The 23,717-nt window shown below is 47.1% G+C and overlaps 1 protein-coding gene across 5 annotated transcripts in view; it reads left to right on the top strand.

Moving 5' to 3' along the window:
* The window catches only part of LOC140387908 (SH3 and multiple ankyrin repeat domains protein 3-like), a 1,536,301-nt gene that overhangs the window by 1,489,392 nt on the left and 23,192 nt on the right, over positions 1 to 23,717 (top strand). Inside the window, exon 25 of one of the 5 annotated variants that reach the window (XM_072471212.1) lies at positions 12,664 to 12,744. The exons of the other annotated variants lie outside the window; for them this stretch is intronic. Coding sequence (XP_072327313.1) covers positions 12,664 to 12,744 — 81 coding nt within the window. The remainder of the gene's footprint in view (positions 1 to 12,663; positions 12,745 to 23,717) is intronic. 5 annotated transcript variants of the gene reach the window in all.

Genomic DNA, 23,717 nt, shown 5'->3' with positions numbered 1-23,717 from the left:
ATTGTTTATGAAGATAGTCTATGTAAATGTTAATAATGAGGGCCACGACTGAATTAAGCCAATTTAAACTGCAGTTGCTTGATGATTGTGCAAATATTTCTCTTTCATTTGGGGGTTCGAGAAGCTGGTACTGAGAATATGTAAGGATGAAACATTTTAAAATGCTTGGTTTGGGGGAAAGGAGACAGTGAGCACACGCAATGCTGTCAGATTGACAAGAATTGTATTAATCACCTGCGTCTGGCCTCAGAATACCCTTTACAGAAGCAGATAGAAGCATCAGGAGGCATTCAGTGATGGAACATGGGCAGAGTTCCCAGTCTTGTGCTGTGTTGTGTCGCATTGCACAAACATTACCGCTAAATGGATCTCCCCCTACATTTCTTTCTTTCCCTCCCGACCCCACCTCATAGGGAGGTAAATCAACACAAAGCTCCCATACATAACCGATTAAAGAATCTCTTTCAAAACTTTCTCTCCAAACACTTGTTGGTGATCAGCCCCCAACCCATTGGCTATTATCCACAGTCAAACTTTGCCTCAACCATGTTCTTGCAGTTTCCTGAATAGTTCATCCAATTTAAAATGGGTGACCTTAGTTGTGTAGAGACGAATAGAGTGAAGTCGATGAGGCTTTATTAAGCGTGTCTGTTCCCCCGCAGCTCGATAGTAAACTGGCCTGCGGGGGAAGACTCCGGCTTCTTATACTCCGCCTTCAGGGCGGAGCTTGAGGTCAACGGCCAACCAGGACCCGGGATCTGTCAGCCAATGACATTAGGGCTTCCAGTCCCACATGACCCCCAATACATACTACCACAAGTTGTTTCCAGCCTAATTGTCTAAAACAATCTATCCTCCTGTATGTTATCTTTAATAATGTTAAGCATCTGAATCACAACCTTTCACAGTTTACAACTCTCCAATAAATTCAAAACCACGGCATGAAACCAATCAGCATTGCAAAATATGTTTGTCAGTGATCATTCTCATTGCCCTTCTCTGCATGTTATTGAGCAAAATGTTCTTCCTGTGACTGCGTGGGTTTCCTCCGGGTGCTCCGATTTCCTCCCACAAGTCCCGAAAGACGTGCTGTTAGGTAATTTGGACATTCTGAATTCTCCCTCCGTGTACACGAACAGGCGCCGGAATGTGGCGACTTGGGGGCTTTTCACAGTAACGTCATTGCAGTGTTAATGTAAGCCTTCTTGTGACAATAAAGATTATTATTATTATTCTAAGGAGAGGGGACCAAAATTGTACACAACAGTGTAGACAACAAGATCTTACATTAACCTTATGTAGAGTCCAAGCCATGGCTCAGTGGTAACAGCAGCCTCTTATGAGTCAGACGTTGGTGGACCTCACTCCAGAGACTCAAGCACACAAAGTCCAGGTTGGCACTCCAGTGTGATACTGGAAAAAGTGCTTCCGCAATGTCGGATACATTCTCCACCCTATTCCAAACCATGTGATCTTAGAATCATAGAATCATAGAAGTTTACAGCATGGAAACAGGCCCTTCGGCCCAACCAGTCCATGCCGCCCAGTTTTTACCATTAAGCTAGTCCCAGTTGCCCGCACTTGGCCCATAACCCTCTATACCCATCTTACCCATGTAACTATCTAAATGTTTTTTAAAAGACACAATTGTACCCGCCTCTACTACTACCTCTGGCAGCCCATTCCAGACACTCACTACCCTCTGAGTGAAGAAATTGCCCCTCTGGGCCCTTCTGAATCTCTCCCCTCTCACCTTAAACCTATGCCCTCTAGTTTTAGACTCCCCTACCTTTGGGAAAAGATGTTGACTATCTACCTTATCTTATTTTACCTTCTAGGTGAGTTGAAAAACAAGATAAAAACCCATATCAATTTGCGGGGGTTAGCACTGCTGCCTCGTAGCGCTGAGGACCAGGGTTCGATCCCGGCCCGGGTCACTGTCCATGTGGATTTTGTACATTCTCCCCGTGTCTGCGTGGGTCTCACCTCCACAACCCAAAGATGTGCAGGGTAGCCCCTTATTTTTGTAAAAATTGGAGGGGAAAATGTGGGAAGTTTCTTTCAAACCCCACTTAATTAAAAGTCATTATCACCTACTGGGTCTCCCTGCACCTATTTTATAACATCTTCAACTATCAAGTCTGGTTTGTAAATCGTGAACTCTGCTTTCTGAAATTGTGCTGAGCCTGAGCTTAGTAATCACAGTTGATCATTGCTGGTTGTATCATTTATTGACTACGGGAATTGCCTGTACTTTCCACCTGTAATCATCTGGTGTTACCAAGATTCCCGGTGAAGATTTAACATATTAGTTAAAATATTTGCCCGGCCTTATCGACAACCCCGGCCATTTCCTTCAGTCCCTTGGATGAACTGAATCTGGCATTGGTGCACTGTCTGCCTTCAGCTCCTTAGATGAACCACAGAATTGCTGGAGTGCAGAAAGAGGCCATTTGGCCCATCGAGTCTGCACTGACCCTCTGAAAAAGCACCCTATCTAGGCCCACTCCACCACCCTATTCCCATAACCCCACCTAACCACGCATCCCTTGGACGCTAAAGGGCAATTTAGCATAGCCAATACACCTAACCTGCGCACGTTTGGACTGTGGGAGGAAACAGGAGCACCCGGGGGGAAACCCACGCAGCCACAGGGAGAAAGTGCAAACTCCACACGGACAGCCACCCAAGGCCGGAATTGCTAACCACTGTGCCAGCGTGCCACCCTTCTGCAATCTTATGAAATCTTCCTTGAGATGTGTAAGTGACCTATTTATGTATTAGTTTTTTGTAAAATATGATGCCGACTAGATTAGTTTGGAGAAAACCTAGCAGAAGACAGCTGATAGGCAATCTATCCCACTGTAGAACTAAGACACAAGGCTGGCAATTCTAGTGTAATACTGTGTGCCACGTTGTTGCGGGTTTTCGGATCTCAGACTGACTGTCTGGATCAACACCCAAGACCCGCTTGCACTGTTCCAAGTACAGCAGCTATCCAAGTCTGGAGGAGGGAGAGAGGGGAGGACTCGCTGCATCAGGAATACATGGAACCTGCAGCATAGATGAATGTCATATGGCCAAATCAGACATACCTTTTAGCAATGGGTTGTTGGGAGTCCAGGCTGTGATCAAAGCTTGTGGCTCGGAACAAAAAGCCTTATTTTTTAAACTGCATCTCGCTGTTGGTTTTGGGAGCAACTCAACAGCAGTATAGCCAGGTAGACAAATTGGTGAAGTGGGAAGAAAGGTGGTAAATTAAGTTCAATGCGGAGAAGTGTGGCATCATGCATTTTGGGAGGAAGAACATGGAGGGACAATAAAAAATAACAGGTAAAATTCTTAATATATATTAACATATATCTGCATATATCATTGAAGGTGACAGGATAGGTGGAGAGGGCAGTTAATAAAGCATTTAGTATTTTGAGCTTTACTAATAGGGGCATTGAATACAAAAGCAAGGAGGTTATGCTGAACTCATACAAGGCACTCAGCTCGATGATTGTGTACAGTTCTGGGTGCCACACTACAGGAAATATTGTAGAGAGTGTGAAAGAGGTTTACAAAAATGGTTCCGGGGATGAGAAACTTTAGTTGTGAGGATAGGTTAGAGAGGTTGTGACTGTTCCCCTTGGAGAGAAGGAGGTTAAGAGAAGATTTGATAGAGATGTTCAAAATCATCAGGGGGCAGGATAGAGTATATCGGGAGAAACTGATCCCGCTGGTAAAAGGATCAAGAATGAGAGGGCCCGTACCGGCCTCCCCGAACAGGCGCCGGAATGTGGCGACTAAGGGCTTTTCACAGTAACTTCATTGAAGTCTACGTGTGACAATAAGCGATTATTATTATTATATTATTACTTAAAATTATTTGCAAAAGAAGCCAATGCGATGTGAAAAAAAACGTTTTCACACAATGAGTGGAATGCTCTGCCTGGAGACGTGGTGGAGGCAGGTTCAATTGAAGTATTCAAGAGGGCATTAGATAATTATTTGAATATAAACAACGTGCCGCGGCACGGGGAAAAGGCAGGGGAATGACGTTCATTTGGAGAGCCGGTGCCAATGCGATGGGCCAAATGACCTCCTCCTGCGCCATGACAATTCTGTGAACTCAGCATCTCCAGGCAGGAGGGATTGAAGACAGTGGCTTCAGTCTTCCCAACATTTCATGGGGCCATATTTTTGTTCATCCTTTACTGGATATCAAACAGGCAAGCTGATAATTTAGCAATACCTGTGATTTTTAAACCCAATGATAGTGATTCTCACACCCAGTGACAATGATTCTGATATCATTCTGACAATGAGAAGACACTGCCCTCAGGAATTCTTGCAGTGATGTCATGGGGCTGCAGCAACCACAACCGTATCCCTTTGAGCTAGATATGACACCAGCCAGTTGTTATGATCCCAGTTGAGACCAGTAACATTTTTAAAAAAAGAACAGGAGCGAAATTCTCCATCCCGCCCCGCCGCATTTCTGCCCCGACCCGCCGGCGGGATGCTCCGTTACACCGGCCGGTCAATGGGGTTTCCCATTGTGGGGCAGCCCCACGCCGTCGGGAAACCCCCGGGCGCCGGCAAAACGGAGACTCCCGCCGGCGGAGAATGACGCCCCAGAACACCAAAATTCCAGTTATTTGCTGAAAGATCAAAGCCACAATATTCCACTTGTAAGCAAAACAATTTTTACTGTACAAGAGCCAAACATAGCAAACACAAAATACTATTTTGAGTGGCCACCTTTACTCTAAACCACCCGAATCAAAATAAGACAAGCATGAACTAACAGGCAAATTGTGATCAATCATAAACTATAAATTACACACTAAATAGCAGATACAACTAAAAGAATCTTCTGAATTGGCTCGGCGGTCTGCTCAGCATGTATGTCGTCTTTCTCAGCCGCAAAGTCCTTCCACTCTGCTTCCTCAGAATGAATTTCAGTTCCTCCTCTTCTCGGATTTAGCCTGATCTTCAGCCGACAGCAGCACACAACCACCAAACTTCTATGAATGCCATCTTCACCACAAATGGCACACATCTGTAGAATCTCCTCAACTCTGCTTATGATGGGGCAGCATGGTGGTGCAGTGCTTAGCACTGCTGTCTCACAGCGCCTAGATCCCAAGTTCGATCACAGCTCTATGTCACTGTCCGTGTGGAGTTTGCACATTCCCCCCATGTTTACGTGGGTTTCGCCCCCATAACCCAAAGATGTGCAGGGTAGGTGGATTGACCACGCTGAATTGCCCCTTAATTGGAAAAAAATGAATTGGGTACTCTAAATGTATTAATTTTTTTGAAAATATATATTTTTTAAAACTCTGCTTATGATGATCTGGATGGCATAGATACATCAAGGTTATATTCAAGTACAGAAATAGTCAGAACAACTGTACATTTGTCTATTCTCAGCTTCTTGATTTAGCCCTTCTTCTTCAGCCTGCCTGTACTGCACCACTGGGATTATCCTCTGAGTTCTGATGGCTCTGTGTCCTTTAATGTGGTTCCAACCAGTTTCAATCTCCCAGAAGTTTTGGTTTCCAATCATAGTTTCAGTCTTAGTTTCCTTAGAAACTGGGGGGGGGCGCAGTTTCCTCGGCTCTACCTGAAAAAATACAAGCCTTGAAACCATGGATTCCATCACACTGTGGGAAGATTTGTCCCCTGATTCCAATTTTACTAGAGCTCCTTGATTCCACATTCACTCAGATGATGCCGAGGGATTCCTCTTTGGAATTTAGCCCTTTTGTCCATATAAGGACCAATGGTTGTGATGAGGTCTGGAGTGGGGTAGGCCTGGTGAAACCCAAACTGAAGATTGTTGAGCCTGATATTGGTGAGTAGGTATCTTTTGATGGCACTGCCGGTGGCATCTTTCATCACTTTGCTGATGACTGAGACCAGACTGATGGTGTGGTAATTGATAGTAGTGGAAATGTCCCACTTTTATGGACATGACATACCTGAGAAATGTTTCACTTCATTGAATAGGTGCCACTGTTGCACCCGTAGCTGGAACGGCCTGCCTGGAGCTGTTGCTAGTTCTGGAGCAGATTTCTTCAGCGCTACAGCTGTGATGTTGCCTGGGCCCGTGGAGTTTTCTATGTACCCAGCGTGCCCAGCCTTTTCTTGATACTACGTCAAGTAAATTGAAGTGGCTAAAGAATAGCTCCTGTCATGCAGGGACCGCAGGAGGAGGCTGAGATAAATCATCTGCTCCGTCTTGTGCACTCATGTGCTGAGCTCTACAATCGCTGAAGATGGGGATAGTCATAGGGTCTGCTGCTCCCGTTAATTGTTTTAGTCCACCACCATTCACGAATGGAAGTGGCAGGATTGCAGAACTTTCATCTGATCTGTTGTCCGTGGAATTGCTTCGCTCTGCTATTGCATGCTGCCTTAACTGTTAAGCATGCATGTGGTTCTGTTTCTGCTTCATCAAGTTGACATTTCACTTTTAGGTACACTAAGTGCTGTTTCTGGCATGCTCTCCTACACTTCTGATCGATTCCCTGGCTTGATGGTAATGTCAAGTGTGGTATATACCAAGCCATGAGGTTAAAAGTTGTGTTTGATTGTAATTTCTGCTGCTGCTGTTAACCCATCGCATCTCTTGAATGTCCAGTTTTAAACTGCTAGGTCTGTTCTGAATCTATCCTATTTGGGACAATTGTGGTGCCACACAACATTCATGGGATGTGTTCAGTGTGAAGAGACTTCACCTCCACAAAGATCGTGCAGTGGTTACACCTACCTGTACTAGCATGGGCAGATGCATCTGCCAAAGGTAGATTGGTACGGACAAGTTCAAATAGGTTTTTCCCTCATGCTGGTTCTCAACACCTGCCGCAGGCCCAGTCTATGTCCATCAGGACTCAGCGAGCTTGGTCAGTTGTGGTGCGACTAAGCCATGCTTGGTGATGTACATTGGAGTCTTCCACCCAAAGCACATTCTGTGCTTCTTCCAGCATGAAGCAATACAAATCCACAGGGCGGGCTGTAGGTGATAATCAGCAAATTACCTCGTCATGGGGTCCGGAGTTAATGTTTAGGACTTCCTGTCTTACCCCCTCACCACTATACACCACCACCTCTGGTGGATTTATCCTGCCAGTGGAATAGGCTATAACCAGGGATGGTGAAGGAGAAGTCTGGGTTATAAGCTGAAAAGTATAATTCTGTGGGTATGGCTATGTACGGTTGGTGCTTGACTCATGTCACAGCTCTCCAAAATTTGGCACATGCCCAGATGTTACTGAGGAGGACTTTGCAGGGTCAACTGAGCTGGGTGTGTCTTTGTCATGTCCAAATCTGGTGCCCAGATTGATGCTGGGAAGGATGTTCTGTTTTATTCTGTTACAATTTAGTAAATTGATTAATATGTAATTAATATATGATTAGAATATATAATCTATAATTTATTATGTACAGCTGAGTGGCTTGTTTGACTATTCTGAGGGCAGTTAAGAATCAGCCACATTGTTGTGAGTCTGCAGTGAAACATAGACCAGAAAGGGGAAAGACAATAGATTTCCTTCTCTAAAGGATCTGAATAAACCAGCTAGGTTTGGACAACAATCCAGGTAGATTTTCAGTTCAGATTTATGTTAACAACATTTAAATTTCTCTGCTCTCACGTTGGGATTTGAACTCACATCTCTGGATTATTAGTCCAGTCTCTGGAGCACCAGTGTACCAGCACAACAACTGTGCCATTGTTTCCTGTTCAAATCATATGTTTAGAAAGTTCATTGCATAGACATCTAGATATAATTACAGCATCAACCTCTGATCTATTCTGATCCTTTGAACTCAATATTGGATATCTGAATATTGGACTAATTAGGAGTCTAAATTTACACCTCATTTTAGAATCCTAGATGTAACCATCACTGCATTTTTGGCAACCAAATCTTTTACAAGAGGCCAACTGACAGTAAAACTTGTGAGTTTTGTTGAAGCAGCATATTCTGCTTTTGTATCCTTTCAACCTGACCCTCATTGTGACTTATTTCAGTTCTTGTATCTGAGGTCCATCTCACCGGGAAAGTCCCCAGGCTCAGAGTGCCTATCCTAGCCTCGAGATGTGCGCAAACGTTGAGTAACATATTACTCAGCAAACACTGTCTGGTAATTATTAATAAACTACTGGGAATTCATCCTAGATCCGCAGAAACTGCCTTTCCAATCTTCAAAATGATGGAACATTTCACCAAATTTTATTTAAAGTAGTAAGAATAGCCCATAACCTCCGGGCTCCCCAGCGTCACATTTAGGGGGTACCGCGGTGGTGTGCTGGGAAATCTCTCTACGACGTTCCCAAGTAAAGGTTTACTCATCAATTGCCCTGAAGTGGTAGCTTCCTCTGGACAATTACACTGGGCTGAGAACCGTCTGACAGAAGCAATTTAAATCGCTAACTTCAGATAGTTCTGCCAGTTTTACCCTGATAGTTACTCTGAAAGAGTTAGGCAGAAAAAAACATTTCTAACTCCAGAACAACTAGTCATTTAAAAATCCAAGACACAGCCATCACACCACCCCCAGGCCCGACCTGACCAAACTCCACTCGCCTCCGACCAAACTCCACCCCCCTCCGACCTGACCCCTCCCCTCTCACCAGTCCAACCCAACCACCCCACCCCCTCAACCCCCCCCCCCCCCAACCTCCAATCTTTGATACTTTTCCCTTTAAATTTTCTTTTAAACACCTTATTTACAGCAGCAAATGTTACACGCTGCACCCCAGTTACTCCTCGCCGATGCACCACTTCACTGCTGAGGAAGGTTGCGTGACACAGATACTTTGGAAGATCAAAGTGGTAAGTCTGTCAAGAGTAGCAATTTGCTGGAGATTGCCACTCGGGAGGAAGTTATGGGCCAATATTTATCCCACTGATAGTACATTTCTGGGGCTGAAACTGACAGTTCATAACCTTAGTGTCATAGCTGATTCTGAGTTGAGTTCCTGACAACTTAATTTGCGGCAACACAAAAAAACCCTGTTTCCGCATCCTTATCATTGCTGGACTCTGCCACACCTCATCTCATCCGCTGCTGAAACCCCCAAATATGCTGTTGCTCTATCTAGACTTGAATATTCCAACACACTTTCAGCTGCCAAGTCTCAGAACATTGGAATTCCCTGTGTAAAATTCCCTGTCTTTCAACTTCTTTTCTCCTTTAAGATGCTCAGTAAAACCTACCTTTTCGACCAAGCTTTTCATCATTTGCCCTAACATCTCATTATGTGATGCGGTATCAACTTTGCTTAAAAATGCTCCTGTGAACCACATTGGGGCATTTACATTATTACATTGTGGGTGCTATATAAATACAAACTTGTTGTGTTAAGGAAACAACGAACAAATGGATCATCTGATATCTCAGGGTTATAGGGAGAGAGCAGAGCAGGGGGATGGTTTGGGATTGCTCATGCAAACAAGTTAGCACAGTGAGGGCAGCACGGCAGCACAAGTGGATAGCACTGTGGCTTCACAGCGCCAGGGTCCCAGGTTCGATTCCCTGCTGGGTCACTGTCTGTGCGGAGTCTGCACGTTCACCCTGTGTCTGAGTGGGTTTCCTCCGGGTGCTCTGGTTTCATCCTACAGTCCAAAGACGTGCAGGTTAGGTGGATTAACCATGCTAAATTGCCCTTCGTGCCCAAAAAGGTTAAGAGGGGTTATTGGGTTACGGGGAAAGGGTGGAAGTGAGGGCTTAATTGGGTCGGTGCAGACTCGATGGGCCGAATGGCCTCCTTCTGCACTGTATATTGTATGTGAGCTGGTTGACCTTCTCCTATGCAGTATATGAATGTGGTTCTAAGATTTTATAACACAATGATATATTTATAGTAAATCTATTATTAAATCTATTGGGTCACTGTCTGTACGATCTCCCAGTGTCTGCATGGGTTTCCTCCGGGTGCTCCGGTTTTCTCCCACAAGTCCCGAAAGACGCACTGTTAAGTGAATTAGATATTCTGAATTCTCCCTCCGCGTACCCGAACAGGCGCCGGAATGTGGCGACAAGGGGATTTTCACAGTAACTTCGTAGCTGTGTTAATGTAAGCCTACTTGTGACAATAATAAAGATTATTATTATCTAGCTTCTTGAATGGAAAGAATATGAGTCACAATCAAATACTAAGCAATTGCTTTATCGTAAACTTTTCTTAAAATCTTATTATGAGAGCTAGCTCATCAACCTTATCTTTCCCTATGATAATTCCAATTGGTTTGACTACCTTTGACTAACTCAGGTTCATGAAGATACCCAGCCACATGCTGTAACCTCTGATTGGTTGCCTTGACTAGGTAGGGTTTTCATAAATAACACATGGGTTCAAAAGTGTTTGGTTGTCATGCTTTTAACTGGAACAAATCCAAAAGGGATTTTTTTTTCAAAAATATAACACCCCACCTGCCTACAGTTCGAAACCAGGTTGAACAGACTTTTTAAAACCCTGATGTTTGGCAGCTGGATTCAAAGGGATAAGCATCGGGTCAAACCTGGGCAAGCGGAAAGACAGGATCAGAAACCAAGTTGGCATGTTTGCATTTGTGACGGGCCTTTGAAAAAAATCCCTGAAGCTTCAAACAGCTGGAAAATGTCCAGCAAATTGGAAAGAGGGTGCACAGGAGCTTTCCCAGCAATGGTTCAGAGATGAGCAAATTCAGTTGTTCAAAGAGACTAGGAAGCTGAGATGGTCCTTCATAGACCAGAGAAGGTTAAGGAGAGACTGATCGAGGTTAAGATTTGGAATGTACCATTTAATAGGGTGGCTAAAAATGTCCTCAGTAGTAATTTTCCAAAGGGATTTGAAAAATAAGCAGAAAAAATGCAGAGATTTGAAGAAAGCATGGGGGAATAGGAAAAACTGGATTGCTTTTCGGAAGAGCCAGTACTGATTCAATTAATCATGTGGCCTCCTCTTGTGCTGCATTATTCTATGGTAAAGCTGTATAATTCTATGATAATGGTGTTCATGATTTCAAGGGTTATGGTAGTTATTAAGGAGGAACTGTTTCCACCAGAGGAGGGCCAATAACCAGAAGACTCGAATGTAAGGTAACTAACAAAAAGATCAGAGGGAAGATGAGATTTTTAATGCAGTGAGTTTTAACAATCTGGATTGCAATACCTGAAAGGCAGGAGGAAGCAGATTCAGTAGTCACTTTCAAAGGCAACTGAAGAAATACTTGAAAAGGAACATTTTCAAGACTATGGAGAAAGAGCACGGGAGTGGAACTTATAGCATAGCACTTTGAAAGAGCCAACAAGGCAATGATGCGCCAAGTGGCCTCTTTCTGTGCTGTCAGGTTCTATGTGATAATCTCAAACTATTCATTTGCAGTTATTGTCATTGGTGACTCGGTGACTCTGCTGAATGAAACTGTTATGTGTAATAAGGATTGTCAAACAGTGGAGTTCTTTTTTTTAGACAGGGTTTTGTGAACAGTGTTCATGTGCATTGGGCCATTGAGTTTGAAACTTAATTAACATCATCAAAGCATTTTTCAGTGTTTGAGTATCCTGCTTGGTAGAGTGTCATTGAGTTATTGGATATAAAACCTAGAATACACTGCTAGCCCAAATAAACCATGCCCACAATTTCTAAAGTCCAAAGGAATGAACATGGAATGTTGAACAGTGTCCTTCAGATGGTTGGATGGTGGACGGTGGGAAGTATGCCCATTGTAAACTATTCTGACCTGCAAGCGCTTGATACTGTCACTAATGCCAATAGTGCTGTCGCCTCTCAGTTATGTAGAGGGAGCGCTGTACTTTGTGCATCACCCTGCTTTATACCCAACTTGGAACTACTTCACACACTTGTGCAACTCCCAGCAACATTAGTCCTTCATTATTAAGCATGTAAAACAAATAAATAAAATGACTTTGAATGACATTAGCATTCAAACACTTAATCGCCTTGCCCCAAATCCTTCCATCTATTGTTTACACATCCTTGTTTATTTTTTGTCCTTGTTAAAGGAGCAAAGACGGAATTTTAGTACAAGCTCAGCATTCAGTCTAATGTCACTCACTCAGAAAGACACTGTCTAGATTCTGGTGGTATGTAAGACCAGTTCCCAAGCATTGAATGCTGTCTATTTTATTGTAAAATGTTGTTTTGTCATTAAAATGTTGCTTGTTTGTGGTGTGACACCTAGAAAATGCAATTGAAGACCCTTTTCTATTCCTACAGATTTGAATTGCAGACTGAAGACAGCACACTTTAGAATGTTAGCCACTAGGGGTAACACCTACTCTTATTTTGATTTTTGCATCTTTCCATGCTGGCCCTCTTCCTGCCCCTCACCCTTATTATATAACATGCTACTGTTCCCCATGTTAAACTTTTAGTAACACTCTGAGGTCCCGTTACTTTGTGTCTATGCTTGGGCAAGACTGGGAGATAAAGGCAATTCGCCCTCAAGTCACTGTAGTTGGCCAGAGATGAGTGAGGAAAGGAGACTCCCAAGACCAGCGGGCCAAGAAGCTAATGTCTGTCCAGAGAGTTTTCAGGACCAATCTAATTTGAATTAACCACACATGGAGAGGATATAGGGTAAGGAGGTCACTGGTAGGGTATTATCAATAAACCACTGCCCGCTCTTCACCATGTGTCTTGTGTTTACCCCACAGTCTAATAAATGCGCCAGCTCGCTGTGCACAACTTCTCTTGCTAGTACCACCAGCATTGTCCAATGGGCATGATCCAAAATGGTAAGATATTCAAGGTGACCTCAACATGGTTTGAATTCTCTTTGACATTCCAACGGTTTCAAGGTAAAACTTGCAGGGCACAATCTGATTTAGCATTTGCTTCCAGCTGCTTTGTGGGCACCCAGGGTTAGTGCCAGCAAGAAAACAAATGCTGAGCCAATCAATTAGACGTCTTACCCAGACAGAGCCTGTGACTGAATGACGGTCCCTTCAGCTGCTCATTGGATCTGATGGCTCAGAATAACGTTCAGAGTATTATCCTGCTTGATCTTCTGTCCTCTTGTCCTCTATGTTTATCTCTTCCCTATAGGGGCATAAGAATGTAGGTAAACTATATCTCCCAACTCAAAGTATGGCAAAGGATAAACAAACATGTGATTCCACTCTTCAAGCTTCTCCCTGTAGTAGCCCAACTCTCCTGTCAAGGTTCATCTTTTTCATATCCTCACTATGCCAGTGTCTGTGGCTTCTTTGTCACCAACCTCTCTGTCTGGCTCCAACTTCTGTCTGTAATCTCTGGCTGGACTTTACATTTGCAAACCTTGACAGCTGTCATTCCTCACATGCGTAACATCCAGCATGATGACATTGGGCCATGAACCTAGAGAGCAGTAGGCAGGTGGGTGAGTGCCGAAATCACCCGCCACCTTAAAAAGTTAGCTGGCAACGAGCTTGTTAACGAGCCAATTGACCTGAATATTAGAATGCCCAGGTCATAATGAGGTCGGTGTGGTGTAGCGCAAGGAGTCCGCTTTTTCAAAAACTCTGAAGAAAAAGTGATGGCAAAATGGGAAGAGAAGTGGAATGCATTCTTTGGGAGGTGCCCTGTGCGCCAGGGACAACCCCACAAAGCTGAAACCCCTCTTTTGTGTTTGCCCACCTGACCTCCATAGCCCATCCCACCCCCATTTGTCCCCCTTCCTGGGGTGCCACATCCTCCCTGCCCTAAAAGGCCCAACGTATATGTTTCCAGGATCTTCTTTCTGGGCCTACTTGAAGTCCCAGCAGTGCCAACCACTGTGTTCTGGCACTCCTGGGACTACTGGTGCTGTCGGCACTCGAGGCCGGGACTTCCTTTCATTGAGGGGTGCCGCAAGCAGCACGGTATCACTGCAGGGTGGTCTTTTTTTAAGTCAATCTGTTTGCAATTGACGTTTGCAAAATTCTCATCACTCTCTCTGCCTTTCATGTCTGCCTCTCTGCCATTCTGTGGCTCTCCACCCACCTCTGCCTTTTTTCCGTATCTCTCAGTCAATCCTACCTATCTCTCTTTGGTTGCCTCCCCTTTTCCCTCTGCTTATCTCTGTTTCTCTCTGTAAAACTACCTGCGTGGCCTTGCTATTTCCACCAATTTCCATGGCTATCTGTTCACTAATTGAATTACTGCTCCAGTCCTGTTGCGTTTGATGTTTTCTTCATGGAATGTAATAAAACGATTTTCGAAAGAATAATGTGTCACGGCGCCGAGGACCCGGGTCCGATCCCGGCTCCGGGTCACTGTCCGTGTGGAGTTTGCACATTTTCCCCGTGTCTGCGTGGGTCTCACCCCACAACCCAAACGGATGTTCAGGGTAGGTGGATTGGCCATGCTAAATTGACCCTTAATTGGAAAAAAAGAATTAGCTCCTCTAAATTTATTTGAAAAAAGAAAGAGTGATGTGGGATTTTTTTCAACACCTCCTGCTACCCATGCTCTGAATTTTATCCCTCACCTCCCAGTGCCATGACAACCATGAATAAAAACAGAAAACCCTGGAATTACCCAGAGGGTGGCTGAACAGAGAGAAGCAGGGTTATTATTTAATGTTGATGACATCTTTTCAGAATTGGAAAAAGTTAGAAATGTAACAAGCTTTAAGCAAGCGTTGAGGTAGGGAGAGGAAAGCGAGCAACGGGGAAGATCTGCTTACGAGTGGAAGAGTTAGAAGGGATAATGTTGCGAGGCAAAAGGAAATGGCAAAGGACAAGTAAAAAAACAACAATCATGTGTCCAGAGGAGGTGAAAATGGTAAAAGCAGGATCATCACCAACAGCTGCTGTCGAAAAAGAAACAAAGGACGACTCGCATTTACATCCCACTTCACACGACCACCAGTTGCCTCAAAGCTCTTCACAGCGAATGAAGTACATTTGAATTAGTCGCCGTTTTAAATCAGGTACCAGACCCCTAATCCAGAAGGAACCGAAAACTAGCTACGTTTGAATCTGCCGCCCTGGACAGCAATTTGAATCAAACCCTTTTATTCTTTATTTTTCATACTTTATTTTATGTATTATAAGAGCATGCTAGGCCTATATCCCCAAATCTGTAAAATGCCCCAAACCTGGCATACGTTCAGTTCTGAGCTTCCCAGATACAGATCCATTATGTGTTGGTAATTGGACACAGCAAACTCTGACAAAAAGCAAAGTAGGCCACTCGGTCCTTCAAGCCTGCTCTGCCATTGAATAAGATCATGGCTGATCAGATTGTAACCGCAACCCCGCATTCCCAACTACCCCCAATAACCTTTCGCCGCCTTGTTAAGCAAGAGGTTATGATCTGAAATTGGTGAACTCAATGAAGGCTATAAAGCATCTAATCAAAAGGCATGGTAGCACAGTGGTTAGCACTGTTGTTTCACAGTGTCAGGGTCCCGGGTTCGATTCCCGCTTGGGTCACTGTCTGTGCGGAGTCTGCACGTTCTCCCCGTGTCTGCGTGGGTTTCCTCCGGGTGCTCCGGTTTCCTCCCACAAGTCCCAAAAGACGTGCTGTTAGATAATTTGGACATTCTGAATTCTTCCTCTGTGTACCCGGACAGGCGCTGGACTGTGGCGACTAGGGGATTTTCACAGTAACTGCGGTGTTAATGTAAGCCTTCTTGTGACAATAATAAAGATTATTTATTGAAGGTATAGTTCCTCAAGCTTACACTGAGGTTCATTAGAACAGTGCAGGAGCCCAAGGACATGGGAATGGAGCGAGGAATTAAAACGACAAGCGACCAAAATCTCAGAATCATGCTTATGAACTGAAAAGATGTTCAAAGCAATCACCTAATCTGCTTGTCGAGGAAACTGCATTTTGAGTAACAAATACAGTATACACAATTGAAAGAAGTACAACTAAATCGCTGGGCTCAATTTTTCTGATTATCTGGAGGAGCTGCTGCCAGCGATGAAAATGTTCTTTAGGCAAGCAGGAGGACCCGGCTGGCGGTGGTCAATTAACAGACTGCTGCCCAGTCACCATCCAGTTTCAGACTGTACCGAAGTGGTCAGGTTCCCCACTCAGGTTCTTTGCCTGGCAGTATGCCATGGCAGTGAAAAGGTTTCAGCCACCCCACCCAACGGCCCCGCCCTCCACATTGCCACCCCTCCTCCCTCCCAGCCTGTGTCCAGCGGACCAGGAAAAATCAGCCTACTGTTCATGGAGGAGGTGAAAGGGCGTGCATTACATATCCTGAGCTTTTCTTTATTCTTTCATGAGATGTGAGCAATGCCAGCATTTGTTGCTCATCCATAATTGGCCGTCAGAAGACGCTGGTAAGCCACCTTCTTGAAGCACTGCATGCCATGTGGTGTAGGTACATCTATAGCGATGTAAGGAAGGGAGTTCCTAGATTTCGACCCAGCGACAGTGAATGAATGATGATATACGTCCACGGCAGGATGGTGTGTGACTTGGAGGTGGCAGTGTTTTCAGGCATCTTCTGCCCTTGTCCTTCTAGATGGCAGAGTCCACAAATTTGGAATATGCTGTCAAAGGCGCCTTGGTAAGTTGCTGCAGTGTATCTTGTAGATGGTACACACTCCTGCCACTGTGCATCAGTGGTACAGGGAGTGAATGTTTTAGATGGCAGAAGAGGTGCCAATCAAGCAGGCTGCTTGGTCCTGGGTTATGTTGAGCTTCTTCGGGGATTTTGAGCTACATTGATCCAGGCAAGTGGAGAGTATTCCATCGCACTCCTGACTTGTGCCTTATAGGTGATGGACAGGCTTTGGGGAGTAGCACATCGGGTCGCTCTTAGTGCCAGCAGGAATCAGAATCACCGTTCTGGAGAATCACGCCCTAAATGTTTCCTTACTACACTCCCTTTCCCTTGGGCCAGGATTTAATGTGGGTAACAGGCATCTTGTCCACTGGTTGGAGAAACTATGGGAACCCACTTCACTCTTCTCCAGGAGACCCAAAGCTATTCTGAGGTTCTCAGGCACTTACCTGAGCGTTGTCGGGCCTCCCGTCATATTAAGCCCCTATTGAGAGGAAATCCTGCCCCCAAAAGCTGGCAGCCAATCAGAGGCTGGCAGGGGTCCAGTACTGGCAGCACCACCAGGAGCAGTAACCACTTTAGTCGGGCCTAACATAAGGATCACTGCTAGATCCCCAAATAGAGGTGAGCGTGGGCAGAATGGGGATAGCAGGGAGTGGGTGATTGGTGGGGGGTTGGAGGCGAGGACGGAGGGATGTCTTCCTGTTGGATTCTTCTGCCCAATGTCAGGATCGCCAATTAGGCACAGCGTGCACGTGAACGAGGGACCTTCCATCAGAGTACCACTTGCAAGCTTATTAGAGTTGGCCGAGCAGCCTATCCAGATGGCAGGTCCCTGCTGGGTCAATACCACCTACCCCTGTTTGGGGTGGGGGGGATCATCTAATTCTACCCTTAACCTCTCTTCAATGTGTTTCATCACCCCCAGAGTCTCCTTTCCTTGCAATTTCTCGCCTAATCTCCCTCTCACTCAATTTACTAACCTGTCTGTCGTGCTCACTGCCTTTTTCCATATCTCTCCCTCTCTCTTACTTTCTCTCCATTTCTCTGTCTCTCTCTATCACTCAGTTTCTCGCAATCAAGAACAGGAAGGTGCCGTCTCAGCACTTCCTTAACAATTTAATTAAGAAACACAAAAAGCAGCTGGACCACTGCTGTGGGGCTGAGGGAGATTCCTGTACAGGACGGGCTTTGTGTACCCCCTCCAAGGCAGACAGGAAGGATACGTGTGCCTGCCAGGAGCACTAACACCAGAGCCTGCCACTGGGTACTCACCTCCAGGCAGTTGATCTGGTCGTAGAGGCTGACTGGATATCTAATAATAATAATCTTTATTGTCACAAGTAGGCTTACATTAACACTGCAATGAAGGTACTGTGAAAAGCCCCTCGTCGCCACATTCCTGCCCCTGTTCGGGTACATTGAGGGGGAATTCAGATTGTCCAATTCACGTAACAGCATGTCTTTCGGGACTTGTGGGAGGAAACCGGAGCACCCGGAGGAAACCCATGCAGGCTCCGCACAGACAGTGAACCAAGCCGGGAATCGAACCCGGGACCATGGTGCTGTGAAGCAACAGTGCTAACCACTGTGCCACAAGCCACCCCAAAATGTATCTTTAATGGGCCTAATTACCTACTCGCCCCGAGGGGGCGGACAGCCTTACTGCATTCCAGGGTCCCAAACTCACCTCTCCTAAAATGGTCTGCGCCAGGAACAGTGTTCCAAAACTGAGAGTCTGACCAGGACTGGTATTTTTGGGACACCCCCACCCCACTCCCCTGTCCCTGACTTTGCTGGGGGCCTGAAAATTAATCCCAATGCTTTCCCCGCTATGTTTCACACAGTTGCAATTCCCCACCAGTCTGCTTGACCTCATCCCTTACAGTTTCTCACTAGCATATCCAGACCCATGATTGATTTGATTTAGTGTTGCAGCTCATTCATAGACACAAAGTAGCATAAACTCATCGTCGGCTCCAAGTAACTCGCATGTCCCCACTACTGCCCCCACCTCTCAAGCTGAGCTCAGCTGGCTTCACTTACCCTCTGCCGTTCATTGATCACAATGTGTGGCCTCAACAGCCTGCCGACCTAACCTAGTAAACTATTTTGTGGACGCAATGGTGTGTGAGGTTGGTCTTCACAGTGGATCTGGAAACTCAGGTACCAAACTGAAAATAGAGCTTGCAGCATTTATAGACAGAGCTCTCAGAACAAGTCACAGACTGGGAGGCAAGGAAAGTTACATTCTGGTTCGTAGTTCTCGTTCTTGGCCCATCTTTATGCTATGATGAGTTAGAATAAGGCATGGCACTTCCTGACCCAAGGCCTTACTTGTTAAGAAGAATGAATGCTGTTAAACTAAAGTCTTGCGATGCTGCATAGGCAATGCAAAGGGTTATGGACTCTCTCCTTGCCAAACGAGCAGAGATAATGAGACTTGTGTTCTTCATTAATCACAGTCTCTTGATTGGCATTTTCTTCAGTGGCCATGTGGATTAACCTTTTCCTCGATTAACACCTAAAGTTGATGCGTTGAAGGGAACTTATTGAAGTCTTCATTTTCCGCTTGTTTTCTAAAAATAGTGCAATTGTGAAACTAAACTGAATAAAGAGCCTTTAATATATGATGGTTGAGGAGTCAGTTTGAGCCACCTGCTCCTGTTGCTTAGGAATTTAGTTACAGGACCGAAAGAAATATTATTAGAGTCATCATAATCTGGTGTTTCCCAGAGTTCAGTATACCTGTCCCTCTCTTCCCTTAAAACCTCTCAATCACTTATTTGACCAATAAAATCTATCCTGCTCCCTCTTGAACAGGCTGGCAGTATTGCCCTGGACTGTTGCCCTGATATTGTGCCCTGCATGTTCTGTACTCTAGGCTGAATCTTGGGTGTGATTTGACTGAAAACGTTGGGCGGGTTTGGCGGGGTGTTGTCCGCTTTTTCGGTGAAATCCACACGGGCATTTACCCACACTTAGTCGTTTATTTGGGCCTTGGGGAGTTTCTCCCCTGACTAGCCCACACTTAGAAATGTTTTCAGCAGTGGAGAGCTGAACTCCCTGGCGAGACTGGCTCCTCCGAGATCTTGGCCCATCTTTATGCTATGATGAGTTAGAATATTTTGATGGGGTGCCCTGATCACTGAGTAAACTTGAGGGTCCGCCATACCCCGCACACATGCGGATCCCCCCCCTCCCCAAGATGAGGATACACTGCTATGGGGCCGCTGAGAGCCCTTCTTTTCAGGCTTCCCAGCCCCTGCCTTTTGGGCTCCACACCTTGTCTTTTGGGTCCCCCACCCTGAACCTTTATGAGGCCCCTTCATACTTGCCCTTCACCCCCCCCAATTCTTCATACTTCCCTCATACCCCCTCTTTCATGGGCATGGCCTCCTGCAGGTCCTGGCTCTTGGCAGTGCCACCTAGGCACCTGGGCATCCTGGCAGTGCCCCTGTTAGCCTGGCAATGCCTCTCACGAGATGGGGTCGGCTGCGATGTGGCCAATTGATCGTGTCCACGATATCTCCAAAACTTCCTTTTCTGTCTGAAGTATTGTTTGAAGTATTCTGGGTGCCCGGGATTCTCTCCTACCCGGCCCGGCGGGGCGAGGGAATCCGGCGTAATGGAGTGGCGGGAACCACTCCGGCGTCAGGCCGCCACAGTGGTGCGGAATTCTCCGCACCTTTAGGGGTCAAGCCCTCACCTTGAGGGGCTAGACCCACGCTGGAGTGATTTCCGCCCCGCCGGCTGGCGGGAAAGGTCTTTGGTGCCCCGCCAGCCGGCGCCGAAAGGACTTCGCCGGGCGACGCATGCGCGGGAGCGTCAGCGGCCGCTCACGGCATCCCCGCGCATGCGCAGTGGAAGGGGTCTCTTCCGCCTCCACCATAGTGGAGACCATGGCGAAGGAGGAAGAAAAAGAGTGCCCCCACGGCACAGGCCCGCCCGCCGATTGGTGGGCCCCGATCGCGGGCCAGGCCACCGTGGGGGCACCCCCCCAGGGCCAAATCGCCCCGCGCACCCCCCAGGACCCCGGAACCCGCCCACACCGTCTGCCCCCGCCGGTAAGGTAGGTGGTCCAATCCACGCCGGCTGGCGAGGGTTGACAGCGGCGGGACTTCGACCCATCGCGGGCCGGAGAATCGCCGGGGGGAGCCCGCCGACCGGCGTGGCGCGATTCCCGTCCCCGCCGATTGTCTGGTGGCGGAGAATTCGGGACACAGCGGGGGCGAGATTCACGCCAGTTCCGGCGATTCTCTGACCCGGCGGGGGGGGTCAGAGAATCGCGCCCCAGGTGTCACATCCTGAGGATAGGGGGTAGACCATTTAGGACAGAGATGAGGAAAAATGTCTTCACCTAAAGAGAGGTAAGCCTGTGAAATTCATTACCACAGGAAATAGTTGAGGCCAAAACATTATGGGCTGGATTCTCCGTTTGGCGCCGTCATGAAAACGGTGATCTTTTACGCCAGGAAAACTGGCGTCCAAAGGCCACCGATTCCCAGTTTTGCTGGGGGCTAGCAAAGAGCCGTCATAGAGCTCACAGCTCTCGCTGCCGATACGGCCCCCAGTACTTCCTGCCGCAGCCACGCCGTGCTCTATGGCAGACTCAGGCCACGGACCGGGACCTCCAAAGTAGTGCCCCGCATCGGCCGCCAGCACACATTGGCCCCAGCCCCGAATGAAGCCCCCCGGCCTGCCGATCGGCGCACCCCCGACTGTGGCGGCCCCGGAGTGAGTCCGCAGCCACCACCCGAGGATTCCGGACGGTGTGAGCACACGTAACCCACGCTGTCGGGAATTCGGCCGGTCGGCAATGGAGCATCGCGAGGTGGGCCTCAGGCTATGGCCTGACGCCGTGGATACTCGGCGCGTACACCGATTTTCAGGGCGCAGAGAATTGAAAAACCGGCACCGCTCCCGATTTCGGCACCAAAACGGATTCTCAGCCCCATTGCTGAACGCGGTTTCGGTGTCGGGGAGTGGAGAATCCAGCTCTGTATGTTTTGAATAAGCAGTTAGATATCGCACTTGGGCGGAGAGGATCAAAGGGTATGGGGAGAAGGCAGGATTAGGATATTGAGTTGGATGATAAGCCATTATCATACTGAATGGTGGAGCAGGCTTGAGGGGCAAATGGCCTCTTCCTGCTCCTATTTACTATGTCACTCGTTCAGCCTTTCTCCAATAATCTGGTGCATAGACCTCGGTGCGAGTTTTAGTCTCCCTTCTCTGCATTCTCTCCAATAACCAGCATGTCGCCACTGTTAATGTGGTGACCAGTAGGATACACAATATATGAGGATGAAGGAACAAAGTCCGAACATAGCTGTGACCTTTTTGTTCAGGAGTTATTTCAGGCTCAATGTAAGGTCTACCCTTGGTTCAAGTTTTAATTTCTCATCCTCATGTCCAAATTTCTTCACCGCTCCCTATCTCTGTAAATATCACCCATCTGTAACCCTCACCTCCAACCCCTATCCTTTCTAATCTATGTTGCCTGCCCAAGTCCCATTGCCTCCAATCTTTAAATCCCTCCATGACCTTGTCCCTCCTTGTCTCTGCAGACTACTCCGGCCTTCTTGCCCTTTCCCCATCCCACCAGCACTGTTCCTCTGATTTGCCACGTGGGTTCCCATCTTTTTTCTTTGTTTCCCTTCTCCACAACCCCCCCCCCCTCTAAATCCCACCTCTTCTAGATCCCTTTCTTCTCTTTTAAAAGCAACAACAACTTGTATTTATATAATACCTCTAATGTTATATAAGAACCCAAAGCACTTCACAGCAGCATTGTGAAGCAAAATTTGACACTGAGCCACATGAATTAATATTGGGGATGGTGACCAAAAGCTTTATCAAAGAGGTAGAGCTTAAGGAGTTTCTCAAAGGAGGAAAGAGAGACAGGGAGACACTGGCCCCTTCCAAACCATCCCCCTCAGAACAGCATAGTTAAAATTCACAATGGATCTAAAGGGAAGTTACAGATTCCACTCTCAACCCATGTCCTGGGCACCTGGATATTACTGCTGCCCCACAGTGCCTCGTCCCCATACCTCATCAAAATGAAGCATGTTTCTTGTAGGAGAAGGGGAACAGGCTTTATTGCCTCATGTAAAGGACTTGGTGAAAAGATGAATTGTTATTTGTGGTGAAAAATAAACTGAGCTTGTCATTCCCAGATTCCCAGAAGATACTGAGCAATGTATCTAATTTCCCAAACAGCTACAAATAAATTAAGTATAGGCTTGGGACTGATCAAAAGCATTGCCTTTCATATGCATCTGATTTCATTAAAGGCTTCTAATTAACATTTTATAAGACAAGATTGATATGAATGGTGTAAGAAATAGGTATTTTCCACAGGCTCAACATTTGGGTAGTGCTGAGTGGGGCCTATATTGAAGAGGGAAAAAAACAAATGACTTGTGTTTATGTGTCACCTTTCCTGACTACATGATGTCTCAAAGTGTTTTACAGCCAATAAAGTACTTTTAAAGTGCAGTCACAATTGTAAGTTAGGAAATAAACATTGAAACCAAATCACCCCCTTCAGTTCGAGACCTTGGGCGTCATTCTCCGACCCCCCCGCCGGGTCGGAGAATGGCCGTCGGCCGCCATGAATCCCGCCCCCGCCGAAGTCTCCGGTACCGGAGATTGGGCGGGGGCGGGAATCGGGCCGCGCCGGTTGGCGGGACCCCCCGCTGGATTCTCCGGCCCGGATGGGCCGAAGTCCCGCCCAGAAATTGCCTGTCCCGCCGGCGTAAATCAAACCTGGTATTTACCGGCGGGACCAGGCGGCGTGGGCGGGCTCCGGGGTCCTGGGGGGGGGGCGCGGGGTGATCTGACCCCAGGAGGTGCCCCCACGGTGGCCTGGCCCGCGATCGGGGCCCACCGATCCGCGGGCGGGCCTGTGCCGTGGGGGCACTCTTTCCCTTCCGCCTCCGCCACGGCCTCCACCATGGCGGAGGTGGAAGAGACTCTCCCCACTGCGCATGCGCGGGAAACTGACAGCGGCCGTTGACGCTCCCGCGCATGCGCCGCATTTCCGCGCCAGCTGCCGGGGCAACAAACGCCATTTCCGCCAGATGGCGGGGCGGAAATCCCTCCGGCGTCGGCCTAGCCCCTCAATGTTGGGGCTAGGCCGCCAAAGATGCGGAGCATTCCGCACCTTTGGGCTGGCGCGATGCCCGTCTGATTGGCGCCGTGTTTGGCGCCAGT

This window comes from Scyliorhinus torazame, chromosome 13 (genome assembly GCF_047496885.1).
Source record: "Scyliorhinus torazame isolate Kashiwa2021f chromosome 13, sScyTor2.1, whole genome shotgun sequence".
Taxonomy (NCBI): Eukaryota; Metazoa; Chordata; class Chondrichthyes; order Carcharhiniformes; family Scyliorhinidae; genus Scyliorhinus; species Scyliorhinus torazame.
Note: the sequence above shows the minus strand (reverse complement) of the source record. Positions and strands in the feature narration are given on the sequence as shown.